Raw genomic sequence first — 14,823 nt, 5'->3', positions numbered from 1 at the left:
CTGCTGACAGTGGCTGGCAAACCTGCCTCCTATCTTAGATATATGTGGATAGGGGGAAGCTTGAGGAAGGGGACAGGGTAGTGGAGGATGGCAATGGGAGTTTTAGGGTTCTATGAAGGAGGCTGCTTATGCAGTCATTAACTACTCCCTATTGGATGAAGGATTTTGTTGGCCCCCCAACATCTCTCGGTCCTTCTTAGTAAGTCTTCTCATTCATACCTCTTATAGAAGAGAACCAGTCTGGAAGGGTATGTCCTGTTGCATTTAGGTACAGGGAGGATGAAACATGCTTCACAGACTCCATGGTCTTCTGCTTATCCTCAAATACTTGAATACACTGTATTTCAGGGGTTAAATGAACAGCTAACTATCGAAGGTGGCACTCAGCAACTGCACCTTCACATCTTCAGAAGGGGACTGCATCCTCAGCCAAGGCTGTCACTAAGGACCAACCCCATAGCAGCCAGCCTTGTGTCTAAGGAACACACAACACGAACATCTACAGTCATTAACTTAATAAATCTATATACATGTGTATATAAGAAGAGCATTCTGCAACGACCTACTGATCTGCATGCTCTTGGGTCACAGCATGGACCGATGGATTAGTAAACACCTTACTTCTGAATAATGCATTCCCCTAAGGTTATGACTGCAACAGTGAGCCACACAATGACCATCCCTGATGTCCCACTGGTGGAAGTAATGGCTGGCAAAAACAGTCTTCCAATGAAGAATTACACATCCTCCAAACCAGATGGCCCAAGGATGAAACGGGAAACCCATTAATAGTCAGTCCCAAAGTATGTTGCAGCCCTTTAAGAAACTGCTTGACAAGTTTGTGTTGAACCCCACAGTTTGGTCATGCTTTATGCAGTAAGATGGCAGACACATGCACCCGGACTATGGAAAAACTGAAATGCAAATTAAACAGGTGTTTGAAATAGCAGGAAGCATAGCCCTCCTTCCAAGCAGAATGGTAGGAAACTGAAAGATATTCCCTTTTCAACAGGGAAAACCAGCTAAAATGACCAATTTCTAATAAATAACAACTGAAGCTGACATGATTTAATAACAAAACCTCTCAATATGGGACTGGCGCTTTTTCTCCCCTCTTGAAATACTGATAGTTTGTGCTGATAACTCTAAGACTTATAACTTTCTGCCCAAGTATATACTGTTGTAAGTACACTTCCTAAGCATTAAACAGAACATTACTAATGCAATATTTAAATGGTGATAAAAAATAATCTATTCGGCTACAAACACATGCACTAAAACATACAGAAACTTGTACCTTTATGATAATGTGCTTTTGCTTTGGGCCTCTCTTTCGGCAACCTAGTCCTCGGTCTCTCTGTTCCCTGTGAAGATGAGAATCACAGTGAATTTCACATTCAGATGTAGTGTATGTTAAATGAAATAACTGGTGTAAATGACGCACTGAGTATGATCTCATGGCCAGTCATGACAAAAGCTGGCAAGATGAATGGGTACAGACAGACTGCCACGTACAAAAAACTCATTTCTATTGGGGAACAAATTCCCTACTAATCTGAGTTATGAACAGCAGGTTCACCCTTGAAAATTGTAGCAGAAATTGTAAACCTCAGACTGGACTTTGTAAGGTAAACTTCCCTAATTTAGCAAAATAAATGCACGATCACACAAAATATGTACACAAAAGTAAGATTTATAAAAACAAAAGGGAAAGCTTAAATAATGTTGTTTACAATTACCTAAACAGGATTCAGCAAATTAACTGTGCAAGGGTATTCATCATAATAACTGATTTTTGAGAGAAACACACTTGTAGCAGTCTAACAAAAGAGCTATAATATTACTTTTACCCATCCTCTCTTCAAAGCAGTACCTGGATCCCCTAAGTATAGCTGCTGCATAAATTTCATGCTATCTACATTTCTGGCAGGTGTCATGCTATACAATATGAAAATTATACTGAGTAGTCTTTAGTTCTTTCATTTAGAAACTTGCACAGCTAATATTTATACACAGCCATTGCAACAACTACAAACAGTGTCTAGGGACACCAAACAGGAAAATTATGTAGGGTGAGGTAGATAATTAACAATGCTGAAACAGTCTCCCAAAGATTTATCGTTAAGGCCAATTCCTTCATGAAAGTGTAATGTTTTAATTTTGGGAAACTCCTACAGCACAACAGCAAATGGACAAAACACCAAGGAGCACCTTATCCTAAAATGGATTAGGCTGACAGACAGTAGAGAATGTTTTGCAGGAGTGATCTTCCAAATCCAAGCCAGTGCCCGGACTGTATACCAAGTTTGGAAAATTTGATAATTTTGTGAGATTCACATATGTAGTGAATTGAGAAAGCCTGGGAAAAGGCACCAAAACTAGTAACCACCTTTGCAGAATGACCACAGATGACCTTGTGAAATGTTTATATTTAACAGAAGATAAATGAGCTAGCCACTTAGACAAGGTTTACAACAGTGTGTCCTTCTTTCCTTGAATTGGAAGTGACAGCACGGATTATCCTTTCTGAAGTTTCCTACCCTGCTGTACCCCGTCACAGTATATGCATTAAATCAATTTCTCTCTCATTGCCTTTCTTGTTGTGACTAACATTCATTGCCTTTCTTGTTGTGACTAACATTCAGCAAGATCTAGTGAGTGGTTTAAACTGAAAGCTAAGGCAATTCTGGCATAAAGCTTTAGCATCACTGTTGTCCAGTATAATAAATGTACATACACATGGGTCTGAAGTTCAGAAATTACTCTTGCAGAGCCTATGACCGACAGATGTATGAGGTAGTAACTTGTGTAATATGTTTGCACATCTTTAAGAAATGTGGTGCGTCTAACTTGTGAGAGAGTTCAGAGTGGACATGTGATCTGTATCTTCTTTCTATTCTGCAACCCAATGTAAATGCTGATAAGGGCCAAATGAAGTCTGTGTTGGTTTCTTTATTTTTGGCCATCCTGAAAACTCATATGGTACACGGTATGACAAATACCCCAAAAAAAAGTTGTTTCATCTTTTGCTTAAAGAAAGATGCAGTGGCTTTTCTGCTTAAGGTAATTTGTCAGAGAACTAGACACTGTAGCTCTAGGAATCTGATGTACTCTTGACCGTTGAAATAATATCTCAGAAACCTAAACATGTTCAAAGAAAGAGCATGCTAGATTTCTGCATACCACAAATTAATAAGCCATGAGAGTATGCAATATGCTTCAGGTTTGACAGGAAGAACAGTATTACTGTGAAAAGTACAAGTTTAATACTTACTGTGAGCCAGTAATTAATCGGTCATATAGCAATGATTTTTTTTCCTCCATAAGGGGACAAGATCCTACTGCGTCTACCAAGTACTTGTTGCCAACTTGAAGAGCTGGGGCAAAGAACGTAAATTTGCTGATTCACACATTTATTAATTTGTGAAAGAATTGTGAGTTGTGGTTTCATTATGTTTCATTACGTTTAAGCTCCCTCAAGCGTCAAGTTAGATGAAACACAGCAGTAATAGATGAAGCTTCTGTAGGTTTATACTTACTCCACTGACACACAACCATGAAGAAATCAAAAATGCTCACACCTACTCTACCACTGCTACCACTCAAATAGAAACCACACAACCAATATTTCCTGTAAGAAATCAAAAATGCCCACACCTACTCTACCACTCAAATAGAAACCACACTACCAATATTTCCTGTAAGAAATCAAAAATGCCCACACCTACTCTACCACTGCTACCACTCAAATAGAAACCACACAACCAATATTTCCTGTAAGAAATCAAAAATGCCCACACCTACTCTACCACTCAAATAGAAACCACACAACCAATATTTCCTGTAAGAAATCAAAAATGCCCACACCTACTCTACCACTGCTATCACTCAAACAGAAACCACACGACCAATATTTCCTGCAAGAAATCAAAAATGCCCACACCTACTTTACCAGTGCTACCACTCAATTAGAAACCACACAACCAATATTTCCTGTAGGGAACAGCAACAAAGTAGTTCAGCACTAGGAATTTGCACTCAATGAGTTGAAATCTCATCCACTTTATACTAAATCAACAAATAAGCTTTCTGTTGCAACACTAAAACAATACTGAAAGTTTGATCTTCAACATTAAATATGCCAAATGATGTGTGTACATAATAAAAGAAATGACTTTATCATAGTTAAAGGGCTGAAAGAAGAATGTGATATGTATAAACATACATGTGAGAAGGGAAAGCATAATGAGCTGAGAGTGACTTAATAAGCATAGCAGACACAAGAAATATGTTACAGTTAAGTTATGCACAATCTAAGGAAGATGGAAAGGGGATTATAAACTCTACACAAGTCGCAGAAAAATAAATCACTTTGCTAATTAAATTGGAAAAAGAACACAATTTCCCATAGTATTTAAAATGAAAATAAATTAACCTGAAAAGAAAAACTGCGTATGAAGGAACAAAGTGATGAAAATGAAGTGTGTGTGGGATGAATTTTGCTAAAAGCATCCAAAGAATAAATACTGTGAAAGATAACAGTACAGAAAAGCTGCAACCAAAAATGTGTTGGAAATCTGGCAGAAAACCCTAAAATAAATCAATAAAGTGAGGTGTCTAAACTAAACATTGATTAAGAATGTAACATGATATCTGCTCAAAAGTTTGAAGTAATGTCTCTGAAAGAGAGCAGGCTATCCTTGTCATTATGAAAATTGTTTCTATTTTCTATTCATTGCATTAAATCAACGGCTTAGAAAGTACTTACATAAGCATGTATAAATAAAAATACAAGGATCGGTTCTAATTAGCTGACATAGTAAATGCTCAATAAACTACTGGATCATAGGATCACAGAATGTTACTAGGCTATCGACCTGGAGGTCATTTCAAACCTAGCCATTTCATTCCAGTGTAATACCATAGATACTCTAATCAATACCCAGGACTGTATTTAGTACTGACTGCCCATGGCCAGGAGGGTTGTGGGTGCTATCCCCCATAAGAATTTACATTGCCCCATCCATTCATCCAGGTTCATTTTGTGCTCTGGTTCACATGAATTGTCAGCCTATTCCAAAGATGCGGCAGTCACTGTGAGACAAATCTGTCCCTCCAACATGTCCTATTCAAGTCACAGGCCATATTTAGGTCCATAGAATGGGTAGCTTTAGTCCTGTTTGATTTACAGATGTGCAACAAATTCATTAGGTTTGAGTCAGAGATTGCTCTGTAAACCAGGCATAAGTCTCTCCTAAGAAGTCTATACGATACTGAGTATAATGACAAGGATTTTAGTAGGTCTGTGTAAGGCACATGCTGCAGTCCCTTAAGCTTCTTAGTTAGAAACCTCTGAGGTCTCTCCAACTGCTGCAGGTGCTTTATACGTTACGTGTAGAAAGGGGAGTTATACTTGATTATGGGGCTGATTAGTGATAAGTATAGAGGGGTTATAACCTCCTTTCCCTACAGGTGATGCCTTTGCTAATCAAGTGTCCTACGTAGAAAGCCTTCCTTACTACAGTAGATACATGGTAGTCAACATTAAGGTCGCAGTCTACTTGTGATCCTAGATCTCTTACCATTTTGTAGGTAGATAGGTTATCGTTGTTAATTTGACAGTGTGAAGGGACATTGCTTTTTGCCGAAGGGAATGATGAATCATTTCTCTGCATTCAATTTGAGACAGTGACTAAGACACCAGTTGTTGGTCTGCATAAGACCCTCCTGAAGTATACTGACATCATTTGGGGATTCAATAATTGCACACAGTTTGCAGTCGTCCACAAACGTATTCAGCCACAGCCCCTTAGATTTGGCCTGAACTTCTGATGAGTATATACCAAACAGTAGGAGGTCCAGCAATGACCCTTGTGGCACTCCGCTGGTGACAGGTCTGCTAGTTGATGTATAGTCGCCCACTTTGATGTTTATGACTGGTTTGTGAGCCAGTTGGCAAACCACCTTACAACAAAGGGGTTTACATTCAGTTTGCTAAGTTTATTGGTAATGCCTGAGCATAGGATTGTGCCAAAGGCCTTCAATAGTCCAGATCACATTTTTGAAGAAATCCACTAGGTTTAACAGGCAGGATCTGCCCTTGATGAAGTTGAATTGGGTCGGATCCAAGGTATGGAGGTTGTCTATGTCTTTATTTATTCACCCTCCCCTTACCAATATTCCCCTCCCCCAAACAGCATCCTTTCTCATCCCATATCATCCCCAATTCTAGCCAGATATCCTAAAACAATGGCAATCTTACTTCCGCTCTAATTAAACTCACTCTTGCACGGTTTTACTGAACTGGCCTCTCTAACAAGCATTACTTATGTCAAGCTCTTATATTTTAGTGTAAACATTTTGTATTTTAGTTTAAACTTCTATAACACAAACTACACCAAAGCATCTTACTATAAATTAATGAACTATTAGGTTTAGTTAATTCATTTTGAACATACCTCTGTGGAACAACTTTCCTGATTGTTCCTTTCACTTTGCTGCCCACGCTGAGACCTGTGTCTACCCACTCCATTCCCCTCTCGCTTCTCTCGGGCTCACTCCACTCCCCTATACTACCCCCAATTCCCACACACTCACACTATACCTACATTTAAAATTAACCAAACCACACCCCTTCAATCCAATTAGCCTCTCTCTCCCATTCAACACCTAAATCCACAACCACTACCCATTACACCCTCCCCAGGTTTACCACTCAGCCAATTCCAACACTTACCACACCACCTTAGACCCACCCCAACATCCATAACATCTCTCCATAAGCTCTCTAATAACACCCATTACAGCCAGCACTAATTAGCTTCTTCCACTATCTTATCCACCTCACCTCCCCGCATTACCATGCTTTTAGCAAACTTCCTGCCACCAAACACTGCACTACTTTTGTCTACCCATACTAGCTTACCAAGCCACCTCCTATCAAAAACTCCAAGTCACTAAAATCCACTCTCCAACCCAGCCTTATAACTCAAACCAATGCACAGCCAACTCTAACATACACATCTCACCACAACTCTACAATACCTCCAATACACTATTCTTCACTTTCAAATATACCATTTTCTACACTCATACACCCAAACAAAACTGCGAAGGGATACACCCTAACCCATGCCTTCTACACCCCACTCCCCATTGCACTAACTCAAGCCCCCTACTACCAACTGCCCCTCACAAAAAATACACCCAAACAGTACCACAGCAATCTTTCACCCAACAGCCCTATTACAAAACTCAACTCTGACTTGTTAATTATTAACATGAATCTAAGAAGCATTATAAACAAAGTAGATGAATTCCATGCTACCCTTGCCTTTTACTCACCAGATATAGTTGTCTTAATGGAAACATGGCTGAAACCCCACTTAAAAGATGAAGACATTTTAACCCACAGATACATTAAAAGACTTGACAGAATAAACAAGTGTGGTGGTAGAATTGCAATCATTTTCAAAAATACTGTCAAGCTAGACAGACTGATCTATTTACCACCAGACCTTGCCAACTATGAAATATTAGCAACACTCCTGCAAATAACTTCCCAAAAACTATAATAATAATCGCCACTTACTTCCCTCCTGGAAACAACCAATCCAACATAGAAAACCTTATCTGCTGGTCATCTGCAACATTCAACTAAGAAACAATAATCCTTGGAGACTTTAATCTTCACTGGCTCACCTGCTTCTCTGAAAACCCCTCTAACTTTATTAACCTCTACAACTTCTCTTAAACTATAAACACCCCCAACCACATAGATAAACACAGCAAAAAACACTCAATCCTGGACTGGATACTAACAAGCCCAATCATGGTCATCCAACAGGCTGCCTTCCAGACAGCCTAAGTGACTTTTACCAACCTTCATTCTTAGGCAATGGATATGTACCCCAAATTACAACATATTTAAACACATCCACAGCAAAAAAAGAATTCTCCCCTACCATATTCAATACACTTCTTCAACAATGTGACTGGTCTCCTTTAAAACACCTCCAGCTGGACCTCGCAGTTCAACATTTCAACCATACATTCCTCAATATATTAAATGACCTATCTCCCTTAAGAATAATTTGTGTCAAAGCTAAACAATTACCATGTCTCACTAAAGACACCAAACTATTACTGAAACAGAGGGACAGAGCCTGGTCACTATTCCAAGGATCCAAAAACAAAGAAAATCTTATTTTAAATCAACAACTCAGAAATCTGGCCAAAAAGCAAATCAAAAATAAAAAAAGTCATACTACTGTACAACCCAACACAAATACCAGAATACCCCCCCCCCCCAAATTTATGGTTAAAGCAACTCCTTAAGCTAGGGAGATCAACCACCTCATCACCCACTTCCTCTAACACTACTGATAGCAGTGCATCCCAATTCAATACACATTTCATCAAATCCATAACATCCCTTATAAACAATGTTACCAGTGCCACAGTCCCAAACACTCCAGGATCTAACCATAACTCTTTTTCTATCAAGCCCATACAAACTAGCTCCATAAAAAACTCCTACACAAGTTAAAACCCTCAACTCTTGCAGCCAATCTGCTCCCCAATGAATTTTTGACATAGCTGCTGATTCCAACTCTTATCCTATCTAAATACTAATCAACCACTCTATTTCCAAACAATATATACTTACGCTCTGGAAAATATCCCATATTACCCCCTATACAAAGGTAGCCCTTCTAAAGACTTCTCAAACTACAGACCCATTGCTGTTCTCCCTCCCCTAGTCAAAATTTGGGAAAAATACATCCATAAACAACTCCTTGATTACTTAAGAATAACCTCTTATCCAATTCCCAGCACAGTTTTGGACCCAAGCACAGCACCACTACCGCACTAATAAGTTTCACTAATACTATAAAACCTCCTCAAAAATCAAGGCCAACATGTCTCATCCATTTTCCTTGATATGTCAAAAGCTTTCAATACAGTATCCCACCAAAAACTACTCAATGAACTCTCAACACATAACTTCACCCAACCTTCTCTATCTTGATTTCACAGCCAACTTCCATCTTTCTGAGAGACAACAGTCAGTCAAGTGGGATAGCAATCTCTCCCCTGTCCTACCCGTCTCTGGTGAAGTACCCCAAGGTTCCATCCTTGGACCTCTGCTCTTCATCATATTTATCAATAACCTCAACACAGCCACTTACCTAGCCTCCATCGTATAATATGCTGATTCCTCCCTCATCTGCTCTGCCCCTACCCTTCTTGAACTTCAAGAAAAAAAAAACAAAGAGCACTACATGACATAGAAAACTGTCTCACTGACCAAGAACTAATAGTCAGCCCAAACAAAACTACTGTTTTTCTCCAATATCAAACCTAAAAACAACCCTCTCCCCTCATTATCTACTCTTCCAACAACACTAAATTTGAACCTGTAAAAAGAACAAAACTTCTAGGGGTCACAATAGACAACTGTCTAAAATTTGACAAACACATAGCACTAACTGTAAAAAAGGTACACATTACACTTGGTTCACTCTATAGAGGAGCCAAACCATACCATACCAACAACACTACACTATCTACAGCCAGAACACACCTACTATCTGCCCTCCTATACTCTGCTCTCATCTTTACCAACCTATGAAAAACACTTAAATAAACTAGAGATCTGCTACAATAAAACAGCCAAGTTTGCTACAACCCAACCACACAGATCACACCACTGCACTGCACTTCACAAACTCAACTGGACTGAACTGAACTGCCTGACCTATTATCCCTGAGCCAACTAAACATTGTTAACTCCATCATCTACCAACCTGAAAAAGTACAGTTTTGTACCTACCATAAATGTAGATGTTCGAGTGGTTATGCTGCTGCAGTCATCACACTTGGGTTATCCTGCAGTCAGGCAGTCCTGCAGTCGGCCTGAATTCCAAAGCCTTGGTCCAGTGTTGGTTGTCGTCGCTTCTTCCCTGACGTCAGTACGGCAGGGGTATAAAAGAGGCAGCCGACGCCATTTTCTTCAGTTTTACTTGCCCCAGGTGTCATGTGCCCCAAACTAAGAAGGCAAAATAAGAAGCTTGCAAAACATACCTTAGTGCAAAACAATAGTACTAGTTGTAAGCAAATACACCATACAGACATGCATCCCAAAGGTTGATGTACATGGAGGTATAAGAAAAGCCTTGTTAGGTAGAGGGGATGGAGGGAGGGTAACCTGGACTGCAGCAGCATAACCACTCGAACATCTACATTTATAGTAGGTACAAAACCGTACTATGTTCATCGTGCTATGCTGCTGCAGTCATCACACTTGGGTAGAGTCCCAAAGCTATGGTTGGGTGGTAGGAGCTAAACTGAGTTAGGTGCAGCTAAGATGCCCTGCAGAACTGCAGTGGCAAACCCAGCTCTGGTTTTTGAGTATAGAGGAAGGTGGTAATGCTTGGTGAAGGTGTGCACTGAACTCCAGGTAGCTGCCTCCAGAATGTCCTTTGTTGGGACTCCTCGGAGGAAGGCTGCTGAGGTTGCTGTAGCCATGGTAGAGTGAGACCTAATACTAGCATGCACTGCTTTCCCATGGTGTGAGTAGCAAAAGCGGATGCAATGTGCTATCCATTTGGAGATGGTCTGTTTTGAAATAGCCTTTCCTTCTGAGCCTGGTGCATAGGATACACGGAGTTGATCAGATTTTCTGAAGGCCTTTGTCCTGTCCAAATAGTAACGTAACTGTCTGTAAATGTCGAAAGAGTGAAGGATTCTTTCTCCTTTATTCTGTGGGTTTGGATAAAAGGTGGGCAAGTGTATGGTCTGATTGAGAGCCACACTGGATACTACATTTGGCATGAAGGAAGGGTTGGTGCGTAAAGATACTCTGTCCTGATGGAAAATGATTAAAGGTTCCACTGCCATAAGTGCCTGCAGTTCTGAGACTCTGCGTGCTGAGGTGATAGCCAGCAGCAGGGCTGTTTTCCATGACAAGTATTGAAGCTCTGCTGAAAAGGGTGGTTCGAAAGGAGGAAGTGTTAACTTTTCCAGCACAAAATTTAGATCCCAAGTTGGAGTGGGTGGTTTTCTGGGGGGTCTTATATTTTTTGCCCCTCTGAGAAACTGCCTTAGCAAAGGATGAGAGAAAATGGGAGGAACCATATCATATTAAGCTGAAATGGCTGAAGCATGGATCTTTATGGATGAGAAAGAAAGGCCTTTGTGTAGCATCTCAGTTAGATATTGGAGTATGTGCGGAATATTTGGGATGCCAGGATTTAGGCTTCTGGCCTGGCTCCATACACAAAATCTTTTCCATTTGGCTGAGTAAGTTTTTCTGGTGCTGGGCCTCCTGGCCTCCAAAATGACATTCTGGACGTCCTTTGAGAGAAGTGTTGTTTGATAATTCAAGGTATTTTCCATGCAGCTAGATTTAAGGTCCTTAGCTGACTGTGAAGGATCTGAGAGTTTTGTTGGGTTAACAGCAGAGGGAATTGAGGTAAGATCCATGGAGGGCTGCGAGTCAGGTTTTGTAGTAGTGGGTACCAGTGTTGACGTGGCCAGTCCGGAGCAATGAGGATCATCTGTGGTCTCTCTGATCTGGCTTTCAGTAATACCTGGGTCAGTAGAGGCAGAGGTGGGAAGGCGTAGACTGACAATGCTGTTCAACTGAATGATAAGGCATCCACTTTCCAGGCCAGAGGATGATAAGTCCTTGTGCAAAATGTTTGTAGCTGGCAATTGTTGGTTGAGGCAAACAGATCTATGTCTGGTGGCCCCCACCTTTGAGTTATCATTGAGAATACTTGTGGGTGTAGTCTCCACTCATGAGGGTCTGTCAAATATCTGCTTAATTTGTCTGCCAATATGTTTTCTTTTCCTGGCAGGAATTGTGGGTAGGAGTGCGTTCCTCCTGGTTTGTTTATGTACCACATAACTGTGGTGTTGTCCGTCCTTATTAGAAGTTGTCCTGGATGCAAGAGGTCCTTGAAGGCTGTTAGTGCATTTTTTACAGATAGCATCTCCTTTTGATTGATGTGTAGTTGCCTTTGATTTGCAGACCATTTGCCCTGTATGCATTGTCCTGCCATGTGTGCACCCCAGGCGTAGTCTGAGGAATCTGTTGTCAAGGTTTGGTTTGCTGGAGGTGAGACAAAAGGAAGGCCCTTGTTTGCTTGGCATGCTTGAGCCCACCATAGAAACTCTTTCTGAAGGCAGGGAATGAGAGTTATACTTGCTTCGAGGCTGTGTCTGTGTTGGGACCATACACTTTTTAGGTACCATTGTAGTTTTCTCATATGCAGCCTTGCATATGCAATTAGTTGAATGCAGGATGCCATGTACCCCAATGCCTGCAGGAATTTCCTTGCAGTGAGCTGGGTAGAAGTTGCCATCTTTTTGAAGTACTAAGCCAGTTGTTTTTGCTTGTCTGGCATGAGGTAAGCCATCTGGGCCGTTGTATTCAAGCTGGCACCCAGGAAAATTATTTCTTGTGAGGGTATTAGTTTTGACTTCTTTTTGTTTACTGTGTACCCTAGGCAACTTAGCAACTTTGTTACAAATGCCAGATGCTGTAGTAGGATGTCTTTGCTGTCCGCTTGGATCAGGCAGTCGTCCAGATATGGATAAATTTGTATTCCTCACTGTCTGCAGTATGCAATTACTGATGCCAGGCATTTCGTGAATACTCTGGGCACAGTAGATAAGCCAAAGGGCAATGCAGAGAATTGATAACGCGTTGTGCCTGCCAAAAATCTGAGGTATCTTCTGCAATCTTGTTTGATAGGGACATGCAGGTATGCCTCTTGGAGGTCCAACGTTACCAGCCAAGACTCCTTGCCCAGCATGGGAAGAAGCTGCTGTAGTGTGAGCATTTTGAATTTGGGAATGTCCAGGTATGTGTTTAGAATTGAAAGGTCTAAGATGGGTCTCCAGGCTTTGTCTTTTCTTGGTACTAGAAACAGTCTTGAGTAAAATCCTTGACCTTGCTCTTTTGCAGGTACGTTTTGAATTGCTTTCATGTTCATGAGAGCTGAAATTTGCTTTTGTGCCTCTGCCCATTGGTTTGTTGGCAGATATGGCATGCCTCTCATCCGTGGTAAAGTGTGAAAATGAAATCTGTAGCCTCGGGTAATAATATCCAGAACCCATTTGTCCTTTGTTATGATGTGCCAATTTTGTGGAAAAAGAGCCAGTTTTCCTCCTAGAGGTGCTGCCTGGGCAATTTTGCTTGGCAGGCAAAGAGGAAAGTCATTGAGTTTGTTTTCTGAAGGGTTGAGATCTGTCGTCGTCCCCTCTTTGAGTTGTTGTTTGCCATTGTCTAGGCCTGAAGGTACCTTCTGCCTGGCCCCTGCCCCTAGGGCATCTGTAACTGCCCCTTTGGGGTCTGTCTGAAGCAGGAAAGGACCAGTTTTTTGATGGCCAGTTTCTGCTGAAGCGAGGAGGTTGCACCTGTAAAAAATCTTTAACTGTTTGCATTGATTTTGCCTTTTCTTCCATTTTCTTTAAATCTTCCTCTGCTTTGACACCAAATAACGCATCCTTTTGCAGTGGAGCATCCAGTAACCTTGCTTTGACATGTTCTGGTAAGGTCTGCTCTTTTAGCCAAGCATGTCTACGTATTACAGACCCTGTGACCGCTGCTCTACATGAGGCCTCCAAAGAATCAAAACCACACTGCAAGGTATGTTTTCCCACTTATTCTGCTGCATGCAACAAATCTTGCATCCCTTTGAAATCTAGTTGATCTGTTTGAGGGATCATTTTCTGTTTTAACTGAGTAAGCAAGTACTGCTGGTATTTAATCATGTGGAATTGGCAGTTTACTGCCCTCATGGCCAAAGTGGCAGAGGTATACACTTTTTCTGTTTTGGGCACCGCGTGGCAAGAAAGACTGAAGAAAATGGCGTTGGCTGCCTCTTTTATACCCCTGCCACACTGACGTCAGGGAAGAAGCGACGACAACCAATGCCGGACCAAGGCTTTGGAATTCAGGCCGACTGCGGGACTGCCTGACAGCAGGATAACCCAAGTGTGATGACTGCAGCAGCATAGCACGATGAACATCTGCCCTGCTCTCAAAGACCTAGTTCAAACAAATACCAACTGCAGATCCCTAAGGTACTCCAATAAACTTCTACTAAAGATCACTAAATCCAGCAACAACAACTTTGGGGACTCCCTATTCCCTGACAAAGTGTCCAACATGTGGAAGTCAATACCCCAACACAACCTAAACACCACAAAAGCTCACAAATTCAAGCAGTTTCTGAAGGAACATCTAGCCAATCATTGTCTATGTTCTTGCTCCTTTCCTGGCTAATTACACCCCAATAACTACACCAACCCCATATTCCAGCTTTGGCTTACACCACCAGGACCATCTCTTATTATTAATGTTTTTTACTCAAGTAGTGACAATTATTCTAAAGTTGTAAAAAATGTGTTTTCCTTTGTCTCTCACCAGTGCATCAGCTTCTTCACTCAATACATACAGACTACGTTAAGCATGTTCTTTAGTCTACTTGCACTTTCTCAAACACTTATCCAGTCTCACCCACATCTATATTCCTACCAACATATCTTACTTATGTTCAGAATGCACCCTGGATTTGTTATAAAGTACATCTATACTGTTTTGCCTGCTCTGCTACTTTATGATACTCTGCTATATGTACAATTCTTAAATAACTTCTATTTTTACTAACTTAGCATGTACGTAAATTGGTAAAGCAAAAATATTTGTAACGTGTATTCCTAATCATATTTTTATTCTGTTATATTTATATGTTTTTTTCTTCATCATGTTTATTCTGCTGTATGCATTTGATAACAGCTATGTTATAT

At 40.8% G+C, this 14,823-nt stretch overlaps 1 protein-coding gene across 1 annotated transcript in view; it reads right to left on the bottom strand.

Moving 5' to 3' along the window:
- The window catches only part of CBX7 (chromobox 7), a 683,982-nt gene that overhangs the window by 40,338 nt on the left and 628,821 nt on the right, over positions 1–14,823 (bottom strand). Inside the window, exon 4 of the mRNA XM_044066291.1 lies at positions 1,298–1,364. Coding sequence (XP_043922226.1) covers positions 1,298–1,364 — 67 coding nt within the window. The remainder of the gene's footprint in view (positions 1–1,297; positions 1,365–14,823) is intronic.

The sequence above is a fragment of the Protopterus annectens genome, chromosome 1.part0, assembly GCF_019279795.1.
Source record: "Protopterus annectens isolate FY-2018-M chromosome 1.part0, PAN1.0, whole genome shotgun sequence".
Taxonomy (NCBI): Eukaryota; Metazoa; Chordata; order Ceratodontiformes; family Protopteridae; genus Protopterus; species Protopterus annectens.
Note: the sequence above shows the minus strand (reverse complement) of the source record. Positions and strands in the feature narration are given on the sequence as shown.